General features: G+C 41.1%; 1 protein-coding gene across 4 annotated transcripts in view; it reads right to left on the reverse strand.

Moving 5' to 3' along the window:
* The window catches only part of VSTM4 (V-set and transmembrane domain containing 4), a 678,267-nt gene extending 659,125 nt beyond the window's left edge, over positions 1-19,142 (reverse strand). For all 4 annotated transcript variants that reach the window (XM_089680004.1, XM_089680005.1, XM_089680003.1 and 1 more), the window contains exon 1: positions 18,976-19,142. In XM_089680004.1, coding sequence (XP_089536130.1) covers positions 18,976-19,027 — 52 coding nt within the window. In that variant the 5' untranslated portion in view covers positions 19,028-19,142. The remainder of the gene's footprint in view (positions 1-18,975) is intronic.
* Between the last annotated feature and the right edge of the window lie 282 nt (positions 19,143-19,424).

Raw genomic sequence — 19,424 nt, forward strand, 5'->3', positions numbered from 1 at the left:
GCAGGGCCAGTGCCGGAGGTGGCGGAATGGCGTTCTGCCATGTTCCAGCTGAAAAAAAGCCCTGATCACAACTAGGTCTTATTTTTGGGGTAGGTCCTATACTTTAGCAATTCTCAGAAATAGCACTAGGTCTTATTTTTGGGTTGTCTTATTTTACAGGAAACATGGTAGTTCATAATGTATCCTATACTATGTGTTAGCTGATATCTCAGGTTTTTCCTTTGTTGCACAGTGTGTTCAGATTTTTAGTTTTTCACTCGTGTAAGTTCAACAAATTGAACAGGGGGGTGTTCGGCCCATCACTAGTCTTCACCACGTCTAGATGCCTAAATGCATTGAGTTGCTGCCATGTGATTGGCTAATTAGCAATTTGTGTTATCAAGCAATTGAACAGGTGTACATAATAAAGTGGCTGGTGAGTGTATATATAAAATAATTATTTCTACATATTTTTCAGACATAAGGGGCCTTTGGCGGCTCCCTGAGAGTATCCCCCTTTTTCCCTCTAGGAGCCCCGGGGAGTTTGTTTGTGCATTTTTACATTGTATTAATGATTATTCCATTTTTTAATATGGCTGTCAGTTACCTTTTAAGTAAACTTTTTTTGCTTGTCCTCTTTATACCACCAGACAAAAACTATACTTTTAACCCTTTTCCAATATCGCGATATTGACTTCATCTGACGAATTCCCCATTCTGGAGTTTACCTTGAGTGTTAATTGGTTGCTGTATATATATGACACACAGCTTTTCATGGCTTCCATGTCCCTGTCATCTGTGTTGAAATGTTCTGAGTGGCGCCAGAAGCCATGAGGTCAATACGTATGCGCACGCATAGCCAAAAATTCTGTAGTATGTAGACACTGTCTTGTATTTTTTTTTGGCTCAAAAAAACACACTAGGTCTTATTTTCGGGGTAGGTCTTATTTTTTAAATGTCCAGGTGTGGACAGGGGGTGCAGAGGTGAGCTGCAGGCAGTTGTGGATGAGGGTTACTATGGAGAGGGCAGTTGTGAGCTGCAGTCAGGTGTTGCAGGGGTGACATGACGGGCGAGTTTCAGACAGGGTGCAGATATGAGCCACAGACAGGGTGCAGGGGTGAGTTGCAGACGGGGAATGCAGAGGTGAGCTGTGGCCAGGGGGTGCAGAGCTGAGCTGTGGCTGGGGGGTGCAAAGGTGGGTTGCAACTCAGCTCACCTCTGCACCCCCCCCAACTGCAGCTCACCTATGCACCCTGTCTGCAACTCACCTGACTCAATTTACCTCTGCAACACCTGACTGCAGCTCACCTTTGCACATCCCCCCTCCCCCTCCACTGCCCTCATATGGTTAGCTAGCTTTGCAAAACACAGCTGTCAGCAGCAGGCCCCTCTCTATGGTAACTCCCGATTCAGGTCCTATCTTCCCACACAGTGCACCAAGTGCACTTACTCACCGCTCTGCCTCTTCCCCACTGGCCGGTGATCACCCCTGGGGCATCGGCTTCCATGCATTAGGCTGCAGGAGGAGATGCCCTACCCCTAAACCCACTGCATACTGCACCCGCAGATATCTGTTCCCTCCCTGTCCCACAGTGAGTACAGAGGTAGGGAGGTTCTGTGGGAGTGGATGGTGCTGTCACTTCAGCCGCGCTTCTGTGTTTATAAGAGACAGTAGATATGGGTGTGTGCAGGGCCAGTGCCGGAGGTGGCGGAATGGCGTTCTGCCATGTTCCAGCTGAAAAAAAGCCCTGATCACAACTAGGTCTTATTTTTGGGGTAGGTCCTATACTTTAGCAATTCTCAGAAATAGCACTAGGTCTTATTTTTGGGTTGTCTTATTTTACAGGAAACATGGTAGTTCATAATGTATCCTATACTATGTGTTAGCTGATATCTCAGGTTTTTCCTTTGTTGCACAGTGTGTTCAGATTTTTAGTTTTTCACTCGTGTAAGTTAACCCTATCGCTCCCAGATGGAAAGCTCCAGAGGCTAATGTTCCAACCAGTAAGTCACCAGGGAGCTGCAGTGGCAGGGAGGCAGATGCCACTGGGGGGGTTAGCTGACCTGCTCCAGAGGTGTGGATGGTTCATTACTCAATGGAGACCTAACTATGACAGTGCGGTCTGGAGCTTTATTGCTGAGGACTTGAAAGCACATGTTGATGGCTCAACAGGAGATTACCAGAAAGACGACAGATTCTTGTGTCCCACTGGGGAGGGGTAATCCACAGGAATTTCCCAGGCTTTCACGGCTCCAGCATATGCTACAGAAAAGAGTAGCCTTTTGAGTATGAGTACCCCTATGCTCCCAACCATGTGATGGAAGAACTAGAAGCACTAAGAGAACAGTGGTGTGATGAATATGTGTGGGATTTTCTGCATGCCAAAGCCCTGTCAGAACCCACAGTACCCCTCATTCTGGGAGAGGTTGCAGGAAATGAGAGTTGCATGGAGTGAAGGGCGTTCCACATATTGTGATCACATGGTCTTAAGGGAGGCAAGCCACAGGGAACAAGAGTGGTCACTTTGACCCTGATTTACTATTGTGCCTGGGCGCATTTCCGTGGGCGAACGTCTAATTTTTATGAGCGACCGTCTACTTTTACCCCGCTAAAAGATTTACTATTGAGCAGCGTCAACAAGTAGACGCCCAATCGAATTTACTAACGAGACACACACCAGGAATCAGACTCACAAAGTAGACTTGGTAAGAGGTCTAACGTCTAACACCATGAAAAATCACTGCAGAGACATGTTCACTTTGAAATTTGCTTTGCCAAATATCAGGACTTCGCTTTAAACAATATCTGCCATTTAAAAAAAAAATTAAAATGTGTTGTTTTTTTTTTAAGCAAATCGACACAGTGAAAAACTAGACGCTCGTGCAGCTTATTTGGCTGATATAAATGCGCATGTGCAGAACACATTTTAGACGTCCTCTGTGGGCGCTTGCTTTTTAGCCACTGCTCAATAGTAAATCTCAGTGTGGATTCCTCTGACAGCCGACACTTGGTCACGTCTACTGTGTTTAACAAACAGCACTAGGCATATCTTTATGTATTCTAATTTGATTTCCTTAGTTCTAGTGATTCTATATTCGTTTCTTATTCTTTATAATTATTTCTGTAATGATTTTACTTATTTTGGTCTAGATAATATGTATTTTGACAGCTGAATGTAAAAATAAAGGTCCGCAATAAAAAAAACAAAAAAAACAGCGTGGGTCCCCCCTCTCATCCTTACCAAGCCCTTCAGGTCTGGTATGGATATTAAGGGGGAACTCCACGCCAAAATAAAAAAAAAACAGCGTGGAGTACCCCCCAATATCCATACCATATCATCATACAATATCCTTATCCAGAGAGCTCCGCTATTATATTTGACATTAAAAAGTATAGAGACTGCAACATTGTATCTATTTGTATCCATTTCGGATATAGATGGTTTTATTCGGATACATATAGATACAATGTTGCAACCTTTATACTTTTTACTGTCAAATATAATAGCGCAGCTCTCTGCAGGGACAGAAGTAATTACTTTGCTATTATATTTGCCGGCCGTAGACGGGGCGAAAATCAGACAATTTTTTTTTACCGTTGGTGGTAATGTCGGCCCATTGAACAACCGATTTTTTTTTTTTTTTTTTAAACGGCCAGTTTTCGCCCCATCTATGGCCTGCATTTTTCATTTTCTTCTTTTTCTTGCAGGTCATGGCTCATGTGCAGATTTTTTATCTGTAAACAGATCAGCCAATTTGCCGTACATTGCCGCTAAAATCGGCCGATCTACAAAATCGGCCGATTTTTATCCAAATTTACCGATTAAAAAAAGTGGCAAAATCCCAAAAAATGGCTGACCAATTAACCCACTAACGGCCCGGAAATCAGCTGATTTTTTTTTCGGCCTATTTTAGACCCATCTAAAGCAGGCCATAGATGGGTCTAAAATCAGCCGATTTTTCTGCCGATTTTTGGGCCGTTATTGGGTTAATTGGTCGGCCGTTTTTCGGGATTTTGGCACCTTTTTTTTATCAGTAAATTTGGAAAAAAATGTTTCCAACTTTACTGATAAACAAAATGTGCCAAAATCCCAAAAAACGGCCGACCAATTATCCCACTAACGGAAGAGGCCCTTGTCCCCATTAACGTGCCCCAAAGCACCCCCCCATGTTGAGGGCATGTGGCCTGGTATGGTTCAGGAGGGGGGCGCTCGCTCGTCCCCCCCCCCTTTCCTGACCTGTCGGGCTGCATGCTCGGATAAGGGTCTGGTATGGATTTTGGGGGGAACCCCAAGCTGTTTTTTATTTAATTTTGGCGTGGAGTTACCTCTTAATATCCATACCAGACCCGAAGGGCTTGGTGTGGATGGGAGGGGGGACCCCATGCCGTTTTTTTTTTCTACATTTTGGTGTGGAGTTACCCCTTAAGATACATACCAGACCCGAAGGGCTTGGTGTGGATGGGAGTGGGGACCCCATGCCGTTTTTTATTTATTATGGTGCTGGTTTTTAAATGTAATTTTCCCTTTTTTTTTCTCTTCACTATAGCTCAGAAATTCACCTGTCACTTCCCCCAGTTAAAAGAGAAAGTTTTCTTGGAATTTATATCCCTAAAGGAAACAATGTTTACTTTGAGTATATTAAAAGATACAAAGTTTTCTGTAACTTTGGGGAAAGTGACTTCTAAGCTTGTGAACTATAGTGAAGAAAAAGGCTGGCATTTGCATTTGAAAATCAGCGCCGACATACACTTTGTATTGCGAAAAAAAATGATTAACAATTGTGTAAACCGAGGCATTATTCTCAATGGATTTTCATTCGTAAACCGAAAATTACGTTGACTGAGGCGTTGGTACGCCTGTATTAGTATTGCAATCCTTTGTATTGGGATACATAGAACCAACATACATCTGAATTGGCAACATAGCACAACATTTGTGTCACATTTGAAATATCTGGCTAGTTACACTGACCTTGCCCAGGGACTTAGGGTTAATTCACACCACAGAAATACAGGCAGGATTAGTGTTCAACAGCTCCGAGGATTAGTGGTTAGCACTACTGCCTCACAACACTAGGGTTGTTGGTTTGAATCCCAACCACAGCAATGAATTTGCATGATCTCCGTGTGACTACCCTAACATACATGTGCTGGTGGCAGCATCTTTGCTTTCTGTTTAAATGATCCCTAGAATGTGAATTAGAATGAGACCTTGTCTGTTCAAACACCTTTAAAGTAGCACCTTATGTGAATGTCAAAGGATGGGATGAGATAAGGGCCTGGACTAATGATTGATTGGATAATGCTGGTTTGCACTCCACCTCCTTTTGGGAAAGTTTGTCAAACTATGAGAAGAGTGAGCGAGAGAAAGAAAAGGATTAAAAAAATAAAATAAAATAATGGCATGGAGTCCCCCCCCCAAATCCATAACAGACGCTTATCTGAGCATGCCGATACCGCATGCCTTCAAAGATTTATTTCCCTTGTTGAATTGCCTGCTTGGTTCACACTAGATGTGATTTAAAATTGTGCTTTTTGTTGGCAATTTCACTGTGTTTTCTGTAGATTTACCAATGAGTTATTGCGTTTTCAATTGTGTTTTGCATTGCGATTTCTATTCTAGTCTATATGTGAAATCGCTACAAAATGCTGAAAAAGTTAGACGAGAACTACTTTTGAAATTGTGCTGCAGCAAATCGCTTACGTTAAGACACTCACATCCACATTCATTAGATCGGATATCAGGTACAATTTCAATTCCCAAATCGCACCTGAAATCGTGCACCCTGGATGCGACTTGGCATGCGATTTGCATGGCATGCGACTTGCAAATCGTATGCCAAGTCGCACCCTATTGTCTGCTATTAGAGCAGTCACATGGGTGCGTTTCCGACACTGATTTCTAAAGTAGTAGATGTACTACTTTTGTGACGATTTGCATAGATATCTGTGTCAGATGTCTTGCAAATCGTAAGGAAATCACCATCTTCACTGTACGTCGCGCAATTTCTAAATCAGCTTTGATGTGACCGCGGTGTAAGACCTTTTTATGTTTGATTTCCCGAGTGTTTTTCCGATTTATGGAAAATTCTGCAGACTAGCAAAAGTGAATTGACATTTTCAGTATTGCATGCGAGATGTGGTCATGTGACTGCCTTAATGCGATAATCTGGAGTGAATTGTGCCCATAGGGCCAAGAAATATTGCCAGTAGGGTTCCCTTTCACATCCCTGTTCAATGTTCTGTTGTATGCTGCACAGGTACACTTCACTGTGGCTTTCTTTCTGACTCTGATTTGTGGGGCCTGTATACCAATGGTTAACGCAGGTGGGAAGAGAATGAATCAGGTGTAAACACTTTCTCTGACCAAATGAATGACAGTGGTGAGTGTGGCCTACCTTATATAAAGAGATGCAGTAGCGGCTGATTTTTTTCCTTGTACAGGCACATTATTTCTGCAAGTTCTTGTCTGTGGTGGTTTGGGGAGGAAGAGATATTGTGGTGAATTGCCCCAGGCCACACTCACGCTGTGTTTTGATGTGGGCTGCAAATGTTTTGCATGTTGTTCCTTCTAAGGTGTGTTTGTGTGTTATTGTACAATGATTGTGTTTATTATCTTTGCATTGTAATCCTAACACATGTTCATTGCTCTGCTCTTCCAAGTTTGCTTTATTTAGAATGAAATGCAGTTTTCAGACAAACATGGTGAAAAATGTATGTGTGGGGGATTTGGGGAGATGGGAGGTGTTTTTATTTTGGCACGTATGTATTTTTATATTGATATTTCGATCTGCAGCTTGTTTTGTGAATAAGCCCAAGTGATTCATATTAACCGTTTGTTCCCTGCTGTAACCTGTGAAAGCACAGTTCATTATAAGTATAATCTTTTAGATTGTAAACTCTTGCTGTCCAAATAAATGTGGAATGTGTATTTGATCAATAAACATTTGTACTATGTATTTTTTGGGGGGATTATTTCATGTTCTAGTTGAATGTTGCAAAGTGGCTAAATGGCTAGCACTTCCACCTGGCAGTACTAGGGTCGTTGGTTCAAATCCCAGCCACAGCATCTCCTGCCTGGAGTTTGTATGTTCTCCCTGTGCCTGTGTTTCCTCTGGGTACTCTGGTTTCCTCAAACACTCTAAAGACATGCTGGTAGGTTAATTGGATCCTGTCAAAATTGGCCCTAGTATATGTATGAATGTAAGTTAGGGCTCTTAGTACGCCCCTTGAGGGTTAGGGACTGATGTAAATTTACCACATCTATATGTAAAGCGCTGCGTAAATTGACAGCGCTATATAAGTACCTGAAATATTCTAGCACCCCTAACACTTATTTTTGCTAGCTATATAATATGCCCAAATCTTCCTTGTTAGACTGCACATGTGCAAGTATGTCCAAAATAACAAACCAAAAGCCCCCTATTGCACCACAAGATCATGTTATGTACCAATGAATAGGTCGTGTTCAATGTGCAGCTAGCTATTCTTTTTCTACAATCCTCTTAACAGTAATAAATTGGGCCCCCAATTTATGTTGACTTTGGGCCTTTACTGGCAAATATATATTCGCCAATGTCATAAACACAGTATAGCTGCAAGCATACATTCACCAATACCAAATCTAAAATAGCACTGCAAACATATATTTGCGAATGTCATATACACAATGGAGCCGCATGTAAAATTGCTATGGTACACAAATAAACGCCAAGATGGCTGTTGGAGGAGGCGCTAGAGCAGCTGTCATACCGGAAATACTTCATGATGTTGGCGGAAGGATGTTTGCACACACCCGGAAGTGGAAGTGGGGAGTGTGAGTGGATGGGAGTGTAGTTAGGAGAGTTTAGTGGTAATTTGCAAGTCTATTTTTTAGTTTTGTGAATTGTTCTTTTGTGGAATTCCAAACCACATCTGGACATGGCGAGATCGCTGTTCTCCACCGAGGAGCTGATCCTCATTTGCTGGGGAAACATTACTAATAATTGTTGTATTTTCAGTTGAAAACATGTCCAATTCCTAGATCCATTGAGGTACATAGCTGTCAGGGATGCGGGTGTGACCAGAAGTGTATGGACTGACACAGGGAAAAGTAGGCTTCAGATATAGTAAATAATATAATTTATTGAGACTAACAATACAAATATAAACACAGTGCACCAAACCCCAAGCTAACACAAATACATACAACAAGGTGAAACAAACCCAAACCTAAACTGATATAGATACACAGGTACATACACATATAGAGCACAACGTAGTCAGGTAGGCCGGGTTGATAACTATCGGGCAGGTAGGTACAGGAGGAGCAGGCGGAGAGAATGGTCAGGGTCACAAGCCAGGGATCAAACAGGAGAAGTCAGCAGAGGTCAGGATCAGGCAGGGTCGGCAACAAGTCAGGCAGAAACAGGAACAGGAATGCAGGTTACAAGATACAGGGGCCCATGGAAAAACACACACCAAGGGCCTGACTGTGAGTCTGGCCATTCCTTAAATACAACCCCTGCAATCAGCTTCAGGTGTGTTGGCTGACTGCAGGGGTGAGTCTCTGATTGCTGGTACTGCAGCCCACAAGGCAGGTGAGTCCCACCGTTATTGGCAAGTCCATTCCTGACAATAGAAGAGGTTTAAGGTTCTTCCTAACTATACAGGTGGCACAGACACAAGCATACACCCAGGGCCACTGTTAGATATCATGGGGCCCCGTACAGCATACCTGACAGCCCCCCACTACCAGAGAAAATATCAAAATTATATTTATGGTAAAAATACACTAAAAACATTATTAATGGACATAATCCCAACCATATTCCTGTGAAATATAAATGATAAAACTGTACTGAGTTCATAAATAAAGCTGTGTGTGTAATTGATGTGTAATTGAGGTCTTGGGGCTCATGGGTGCTGTGGCCTGTAGAGTTGGAATCATTGGTTTGTTTTTGTGGCTATCGCCGTTTGCAGGCAACCTATGTTACACTATGGAATTGCTGCAGGTCATAATTTGACAAGCATATGGGTGCAGGTGTACAGCCCTGAACACAGACAGTGAGCATTCAGGGCCACTTCCCCACGCCTTCACACCTGTCAGATTAAAACCTGTGTTCATACAGCTGCTGTGTCCCCATAGTGTAACAGGTGGCTCTAGCCACATAAACAACCCACTCATTCATGCTGTACAGGCCAGAGGACCTGTGTGAATGGGGCATTTTTTACTTTTTTTTTCCTCAGCTCGTTAATTTCAATGGCCTGCCTAATGTGTGGGAACATGCAAAAATACTGCAGGCATATTATTTTAAAAGTGTGTTGCACCTAACCGCGCACATCTGCAAAGGGCATTGCATTTTTTTGCTGTGCTGGAAAATGTGTGTTCTTGCATGCGTTTCTGCACCACCAATGGTGTGAACAAGTCCTAAGGGCCAGTTCACACTATAGAAACAGTCTAGATGTGTTCCTGATGCGTTTTTGCATGCCCTTTTGGCATGCATGTTTAGTGTGTTCCAGTACATTTTGGATGCGTTTTGGACACGTTGCATTGCATTTTTGTATCCCTTCCAATTCGTTTTTTCTACTTTCTTTTTATTCAATTTAATTAGGGACATGTGCGTTTTAGTACATTCAAGGACGTTTCAATGTGTTCCAGTACAGTTCTGTGCAGAAACAATGCAGCGTGGTCAACTTTGTTTACAGCACCTGCAATGCACTGAAAATGCAAGCGCTGATGTGAACTATGACATTGACAACCATATAACCTTCTTTCTGTGCGTTTGTGATGCCGAAAAAGCAACTGAAACACATGTAGTGTGAACTGGCCCTAAAGATTATTAGAGGTAAGGGAACGGGACTGACCAGGGATTGTGAATTCAATCAGACTAGTGGTGATATACAATCAGCAATCGTATAATAATGTGAGATCTGAGCTGTAGCTGATAGAAAATGAGACACATTCACTTGATCAGTAAATAGTTAAAAAGAGTGTGGCGGTGATCCATAGATTTGCATATGGGACAGGTGATGATGGGGTGGGGGGGGGGGGTCAAGTTGTATAAGGAGACAGATTTAAAAGAAGAGAAAAAAGTTACAATGAAATATACACAGCATGAAACTTGCACATTTCCTAATTGGCAGAAGAACAGGACGCAGGTAACATTCATCCACTTTCTAGTCATTAGGCAAAATCATAATTGATTGATCAATATTCCTGGCACTGACACAAGCCAGAAAATTGATCTCCATTTTTTTAACGTTCATAAATGTCAAGGAGCTTTTAATCTAAGGGCAGAAACTCAGCCATGTAACTAGGTCCAATAAACCTAACAGCATGTCTTTTGAGTGCTGGCAGAAACACATCCATACAGGGAGAGCATGCAAACTAGGATACACCCATAACTGGGATTAGAACCCATGACCCAAGTGCTGTAAGTTCTGAGCTCTAACCACTAAACCACTGTGGGAGACACAGTTTGAGCTACAATGTAGAATAGTTACATTGTTTAAAAATGATAAAGCGAGCGCTGGTCAAATTATATAGACTACTAAAATGGTATTACACAAGATAAATATAACCACGAACAGTAGTGAATGAACTCGTGAAAGGTCATCCACCCTTGTGACAGTGTACTACACTATTAAGCACCTTTCTGGCTCCTGTGGCTGAGCTAATTCCTCCCCAGGACCATTTGGGCACCCACCCTGATGGATGGATGGAGCTGGATGACTAACCCATAGCTGCCAGCATACCGCTGCACCCCCAGATGTGTGATGTGTATAACCCATGCGCATTAATACTTTTGTTCTGGTGAGTGTAGACCAGTCCCAAGGGTGGTTTATCTTTCACGAGTTCATGCACTACTGTCCGTCACGGAGAAACCACACGTGCCATTCATAGGCACTCTCTGAGTTGGTACTCCCACATGAAGGACATTCCATTATTCAGGAATGATTATATAAACTTATTTTAGCACCATTTTACATCATTATTGCAATTATTTACACTTTTTGGTTTTTACATGCGTTCATTATTGATCACATGCATTTATAGCGCTGCACTTGACTTTAACATAGAATCGTTACGTGAATAAAGAGAATGAAGATATATCATTATATTGGGAAATTAGAACTAGACATTCCAAATTATTTGAGATATAAGTGTGAAAATGTTTAACATTTGAAAATAGAATGTATGACATTCATTAGTAAATGCATTAGTTGTCTGATCATTTTGGAGAAACAGCAAAAAAAACAAAACAATTCTAATATAGGTGTACTATTTATGTTACATTCTAAGTATTCTCTTATGCTAACACAAAAACGCCAATGCTACAAAGGATGCGCTTGTGCGCCATCTAGCGAACATATCCGGTATTGCACCTAAAAATGTGCCAGACGCGATTCCACATTTACTAATAGCAAAGTAGACGTTCATCAATGAGATTGCTAGACGCCGCTTAGAAGACTGACAGGTCTTGATTGATTTAACTGAGTCTGCCTGAATGTTCAGAGTCTGCTGGTAGGCTCAAGTCTTAGTAAATCAGGGCCCTTGTGTCTGGAGTATGGATGAAAGAAGATTCAAATCCCAAATCCAGAGTTTTATAGCTGATCTGTTTCTGCTGGCAAAGAATCTTCTTCATTTAGGTTTACTTTGTTTAACTGAACTTCAACAAACCAGGGCAACCATCTTACATTAATCACCCTCATTTTTGTGCCCGAAACAATCTGGAGGAGGAATCTTCAACAAGATGTCTAGTTGCCAGGCTGAAGCCAAAGCTACCATGTTTCTAGGTTGTGTGTTGAACTGAACTGTTACTGAACAACCAAAAAGGGGCAATCCACCTTATTCCAAAACTCGTTCCCTATGATCTTTGCAATTTAATGGCAGGGTATTTCAGCTTTTGCTCAGGAACTTTGCTGAAGTTCGGGTGGGTCATTGCTGTGGCAAAAGGGGTAATGACTACCATAAGAAATAGTGCGCCCAAGGGGAGGAAACCCCTGTGAACTTTACTCAAATGTTGTCCTGCTAGCTAGACTGTGTTTACCCAACGGGATAACCCTTATCACCACATGAAGACGTTGCCCAAAGAAGTGTGACCATTGAGAATCTTTACCTTACAAGTGCCTCAGAAATAAACTGTTGCCCAACATAGGGGGCAACCCCTGTCACTTTGGAAAAGAGAAAGTCTTCTGCTATCTTACTGCTCAAGTTGTTGACTAGCAGAGCCAGAACCCACATTCACCAGACTTTACACACAGAACTCTACATACTGCTTCATGGCATTGATAATTTCTGGCTAGGGAGTTGTAAAGGATACCGTAGGTTCACCTTTGGGAACATGTTTACATGTTCCACCTGTTTTTAAGGTGGAACATGTAACATGTCCTGCTCCTGCAGTTGCTCCCCGATTCCCCACCCCACCCTGTGACAGCAGCTGCTCACACGGCTGTGCCATTCATTCACAGAGTTCTGTGAATGAATGAACTACAAGTACTGACAGCCTTTGCAGCTGTCGGCTTGTAGTTCTCAATCAACTACCAGGGCACTGTTGAGCTCTCTAGGTAGTTCATTGATTCTTCCTGTCATTGTGTAACTGCCTGCCCGTATGAGGTACGAGCAGATGGTGTACGCTGACAGTCTGCAGTGCACTGCTGATCATAGGTGCAGAGCTTTCCAGGCTCCTACAAAAAAAAAGTAAATTTTACCTGTAAAAAAATAATCGCATTCATTATTTTATTGTTTTTTAAAGGTGAAATTTAATGCATTAGCCTAATTTGTATATATGTAAATAATTAGTTACATGTAGTTAGATAGGATAGGGTTACTTCTATATTGTTTTCCAGGGCTCTGGAGAATTCTTTGTGGCAAAATATTTGCCATTGCACTTCGTTACTATAGAAATTTAAGTGTGTTCTTTTGTGCTCATTAGGGTCCTTTTAGCATATGTAGGCCACTTGATGGCACGGTACTAGGGAAAGTAGAAAATAAGTATGTACTGTATAAGTGATTTATAGCCTTTAAGCTAGGACTGCATATCTCTGGTTTATTTAGTGTATAGGTTGTTAGCTTTTAGAATTTCTTGGAGAGCTATACCCACAGTGATAGTTCTTCAACCACTCATTTTTGTAAAATATACTGTATGTAGTAGTTTGGTAGGATGTAAATATTACATTTGTTCTCTCCTAGGTGAAGATGGTAATACTTCAGTTGAAGTACTAACCTTTGACCCTTAAAATGTAAATATTTGTTTGCTTAGATAGTAATTGGGATTTAGTTAGGAAAAGCTGTAAATATTGGTGTAAAGGTATTAGATATGTGAATACTGTATATATATTTTGCTTAATATTAAGTCACTCCACCTTTCCTTATTGTTGGCGGACTGTGTATATATTTTTGTACTAAGTCAACAATGTGCTGCTAATATATGGATATGGATGCCCCGTTTACTTTTTTTGCAAGGTATTTTTATTAGGTGCTCTGTGAGCTCCAGCCAGTGAGATTTAACTTAGCTCACTGACAGTATTGCAGGTGGTGATAATTTGTCAGTGTGTGTATGCTGTTTTTGGTTGCAGTCTGTGTTCGGATCTGGTATCATTTGCCAATGCACTGGTCTATTTCAAAGGACCAGTGATGATACCTTGCACATCGTCCATACTCTATATAGTGCATCAAAAACTATATGTGCCAAAACGGAACAATAAAGTGCATCGTATGAGAGTGCAGTAAATCTTCAATAAATCACATGATAAAATAGAACAGTAAATGCATCAAAAACTGAAAGGATAATGCGGAACAGCAAAGTGCATCATATAAGAGTGCAAAAAATGTCAAGTGAATCAACTTCAATAGATATAAATATAAAGTGCCTCATAAATGCATAGGTAATGGGATGATGTCCGAAGGAATGCGTAATATCATATGCAATAAAGATGAAAATATTACAGAATTATACGTATGACAAAACTAATTATGTCCATGATTGGATGTGATCCACGTAAATGTTCGTGAAACAATAAGGTGCAGCAAAATAGAGAGCTGGTTGTAAGTGTGATAATAATCACTCAGGGGAATCCGCCACCTCTAATGAATGTACACTCACCAGAATGAAACTGATAACATGCATTTCAAACATAACACATCTTGAGGTAGGGGGCAGGCAAGAGGTTAGGATGGACTGTCATCTAGGGCTTTGGATTAAAAGGAAGCCTTTGTCCTGAAGAAAACAGCTCACCACAGGAGCCAGAAAGTTGTATATAGTGTATTAATTCATTGCATGTATTGAATATAAAAGAATCCACTTGGAGACAATAATAGAATGTAAAAGAGAAATACCAAGATGGCCACCACCCCGTCCTTTCGGTAGCGGCGGTGTGACGTCAGCAAGAGGATCCACCCGAAGCATTTTGTGCGCATGCACGTCTTCAGGCATACCCCTTGATTGTTTTTGCACTCTTATATGATGCACTTTGCTGTTCCGCATTATTCATTCAGTTTTTGATGCATTTACTGTTCTATTTTATCATGTGAGTTATTGAAGATTTACTGCACTCTCATACGATGCACTTTATTGTTCCGTTTTGGCACATATAGTTTTTGATGCACTATATTTAATTTATTTATTTCAGGTACTTATATAGTGCCGTCAATTTACGCAATGCTTTACATATATATTGTACATTCACATCAGTCCCTAACCCTCAAGGGGCGTACAATCTAAGGTACCTAACTCACATTCATATACAAGGGTCAATTTAGACAGGAACCAATTAACCTACCAGCATGTCTTTGGAGTGTGGGAGGAAACTGGAGTACCCGGAGGAAACCCACGCAGGCACAGGGAAAACATGCAAACTCCAGGCAGGAGGTGCCGTGGCTGGGATTCGAAGTAACGACCCTAGTACTGCCAGGCAGAAGTTCTAACTATTTAGCCACTGTGCTGCCCATATATATATATATATATATAGTTCTATTTCATTTTTATTGTTTCTTGTTAGTGATATACCGTCTATGTGATGCACTTTACTGTTCCACTTTATTTGTTAATAATTTCAGTGCTGCACTTGCTTAGATATTCATTTGTGGGGATTGTTACCTGTCTTTTGTGCTAAGCTGCTTTCCAACTGCTTTCTTAAAAAAAGAAGTTTGTGCCTTTGCCTGCTTCAAGTAAGCTAAGTCTATTACTGTCCTGTAAAAGCACAAACGTCTGTGCTTAAAGTGCTGCAGAATAAAGTTTAAGTGTGCTCATTGTGTACTGTACATACCATAGTTCTTTTTGAAGCATCCCACTCATCCTAAGTCCCTATCCAAATTACCCCTGAATGATAAAAACACCAAAAATAATACGCCTGGACTGTTTACTGAGCCAAAGAGTGATTGTGTTCAAGTGCCTGGCTACAGAGCAAAAATATGGGAAAATACCTCAATGAGCCTTTGATTTAGGATTACTCACCCACTCCTATTGCTACTTCAAGGACCTAACTGCTGGCTCCCCAGGGGGGTTACTGCTACAGTATTTATACACCCTATTATTGTGAAGACACACACATAAAGCATTACATTTAGGCTACGTTCACACTAGCGTTGTGTACAGGCGGCAGAGAGGCGTTTGGGAAGCGTTTTTACCGCTTCCCAAACGCCTCTGACAATTCTACACATTGCAGCACATGGTGCTGTTCTAACGGGAGCGGTAGCGTTGCGGCACGGCAAAACGGATGCCTCTGGTCAAGTCAGGAGGCGTTGAAGCCTCCTATTCTAGTCTATGGTGCCGCTCCGCAAACACCGGCGTGGTTGCGACACAGTTGCGGGGCATTTGTGGAGCGTTAACACCATTGAAACATCATTATAGGCATTTGTGGGGCATTTTTAACGCTCGGCAAATGCCTGGCAACCCTCCGCTAAACCACGCATGCGGCGTTTGCGGAGCGTTTGCCGAGTGTTAAACGCTACGCAAACGCCGGACCAACACTTGCCAAACGCTATAGGGGTATTTGGCAAGCGTTGGTAAAACAGTCAAGTGTGAATGAGCCCTTAAGAAAGGTACTGCTTCTTAATAATGATTTAACAATAATTTAAGTACTCAGTTAAGTATATGGCTAAATAGTTGAAGTAGTAAAGATTTTAAATGTAGGTGGTTAATTTATATTTTATGTACTAAAATGCATAATCTTACATTTACCTATGTTTGTCTATTATTCTCATAGTTTTATATTTTTTATATTTAGTTGGATTTTTTGGGAGATTTTGTGTTTGTGTACTCTGATGATTTTCGTGTATTGTTATCCAAAATATTGTTTTGTTTTAAAAATACAGTATTTAGAAATATTATTAGATGTACAAAGCAAGTAGCAACATATTTTAATTCCATAAGTCCTGCAATTGCTGAAATTTATAGTTTTAGGACTCATGCACACTAGTGGTTTGAGGGAGGTAAAACCATGTGGTTAAGCCATGCTCTTACCATCCCCATCTACCCTTTTAACTATGAAGGGAGCAGCCTGGGGTGTACACATACCATGGCCACAATGCTTTGCTTTGTGTCTGTGGCAGGAATCATACCCATTGTTTCAAGTGAATGAAGACGCTCTACAAATACCTCTCAACCACAGTCGTGGTGCACTAGTATAGAGTTCAATGGGGTTTAAGCAGGATGTTGGGAGAATATACTGTATAACTCTTCCTCACTGCCTGTCAAATGCTTTCTAAAAAGTGATCTGAGCTTGGAATCGCTCTTCAGAGAGCAAAGCTAGTGTGAACAAGCCCTAAAGGGCTTAGAAATCCATAGATACAATGTTATCCCCAAGCATTACTCATGTGCCAATGCAGAGTAACATTATGGTGTGCTGTGTCACAAAAAAAATAAAGTGTGTCTTATTTGGTATGTGTTTGTCCATTTAGCACCAAATTAATAGCCTGCCTTATGGGCTAGTTCACATTAGATGCAGTCCAGTGCACTTTTTTCTGCAACAAAAATGCATTCAGTGTTTTCCATGTACTCCAATGGACCTGGTTCACACCAGTGCAGTCAGTTTACCAAATCAATAGCCTGCCTTAGGGCTAGTTCACATTAGATGCAGTCCAGTGCACTTTTTCTGCAACAAAATGCATGCACAGTGTTTTCCATGTATTCCAATGGTCCTAGTTCACATCATTGCAGTCAGTTTCTGATACAGAAAAAAAAGTAGAACATGCTGTATAGAACTGTACTAGAACATAGCAAACTGCTTCAAAACTGCACTAGAACGGAGTGTGGTATGAACTGTAAGCTAAAACGTATCCTGAGTGCATCCGGAGTACGTTTTTAAGGTCCTAACACAACACATATTAATACACCACAACAGTGTGAATTCAGGCTGTTAAAATGTTACTAAACCGAGACCCTGCATTTACTATATCTGGTCTCCCACAGTACACAGAACATAGAAATGCAATTATTTTAGAAATTATAAGTTGATAAATACCTTTTCTCATCAGCAGTATATAGCAGTCTTGTGACTTCTATCAGTGTCCAGCTGAGCACTGGTTAAAGCTTATAGGAGGAGTTTTCATTCTCAGCAAACACAAATGCTCCTGCGCTTGGGGATGGACTCGATGCAGGCTACAGCCACATAAGGAATGTCCTGAAACATGCACACCTTGCTGCCCTCAAATAGACCGGGGAAATCCAAATATACTGAATGAGGAAAGAAAAAACAGAGGGCACACAGGCCTAGTGCATTACCATAAAAAATGTTTAATAAAAAATAAAGTATGTGTTGTACTCACAAACGACAATGTAGTCAAGGCACATCATAAAGAACAGCTGGGTCAACACCGCGCTGAGTAACAGTCCGCAATAGGGAGTATAGACATCCAAAAGGCTGACGCATTTCGAGGACTTGCCTCTTCCTCAGAGTGGCTCTGAGGAAGAGGCAAGTCCTCGAAACGCGTCAGCCTTTTGGATGTCTATACTTCCTATTGCGGACTGTTACTCAGCGCGGTGTTGACCCAGCTGTTCTTTATGATGAGCCTTGACTACATTGTCGTTTGTGAGTACAACACATACTTTATTTTTTATTAAACATTTTTTATGGTAATGCACTAGGCCTGTGCGCCCTCTGTTTTTTCTTTCCTCATTTAGTTTTCATTCTCCTCTGACTGTCCTATGAGGCTGCATAACCCCTGACCCTCTGTCTGGACATCGTTGATTGGTCCTGTGCTGATCACATGCACCCTCTCAAAGAAAAAAAAAACCCTATCTAGCAATACACACTAAACTGAGCATGTGCAGAGTGACCACTAGGGCTCTGTACTATCAGCAGATGGACTGGGAACAGTAGAAAAAGGGGAGGATTAGAGTAGACCGGATCAAAGAGCCTTTTAACACAATGTGGAGGATTAACCCCTTAGGTTCTACAGTGAGTATAACAAACATGCTTTATTGCATATACAGAATGATTTTACTGTTGTTGGTTTAGTAACACTTTAACATTTGGAAGCAGACTTCAACAGAAAAATTATCTACATGTTGGCGACTTTACAATGATGTATAATGAAAAGTTAAACTAATTTCACACTTGTGAAAAACCTGCAGTGAATTGCTATGGGAGGCCTAAGACTGCTGAATAAGAGTCAATCCAGCTAACATGAAGCACAGTGCTAAACTCCTCTGCACACTGACATTCTACAATCTAATCAAACACACACTAACAAACAATATGTTTAGTAGCCAAAAATGTGCACGCATACTTTTTAAAAAAAAAAAGTTTGCTGTGCAGTTTATAAATTAAAAGTTTGCTGTGAGTAGAACAGACAGCTCAATCAAACATAAAATGGGGCACATTCATAAAGCCAAACATTCAGTGCAGAACAATCTTCCTGCATGTGTTTTAAATTATAGTGATAAATTCATCTACATTGATTTTTTTGGCCTATTTATGCAAACCTAGTAAGAAAACAAAACAAACACCATACATGTATAAAGCCCATAGAAATTAAAATAACATTCTTGTAGACATATATATTTCTTACCTGCAATCAGAGATTGAATGAAAAAAACTGAAGTTAGAGTACAGAGAGTCATTGTGTTGCTTTTTAAACTTGCAAATACTTCTGGAGGAAAAAAAACAGGCAGGGAGGGAGAAATGGGGGAGGCTCCAAGCGTGGAAAGAGGCAGCACAACCCTGCACAGAGACACACTGAGAAGAACAAAAACACAGCTTGACCAACACTCCCTTTTACAAGGGAATATTAAAATGGATACTGTCATGCTGTAATGTAACCGCAGCAGTTTTCAGGGGCCCTCTGTAATGAAAGGGTTGTGAACCAGGACAGATTTCATCATTGCAGAGAATATTATCTTTAGAGTTTGTGCATGTAGTGTATACATACACCACCCTCAGCTCAATAGTATATTTTTAATACTATTGATACTACAAAATTACGACTACAAAATGTACATAAAAAATAATTACATGATA

Source organism: Staurois parvus, unplaced genomic scaffold, assembly GCF_062004578.1.
Source record: "Staurois parvus isolate SC_StPar_1 unplaced genomic scaffold, SC_StPar_1.0 ptg000234l, whole genome shotgun sequence".
NCBI lineage: Eukaryota > Metazoa > Chordata > Amphibia > Anura > Ranidae > Staurois > Staurois parvus.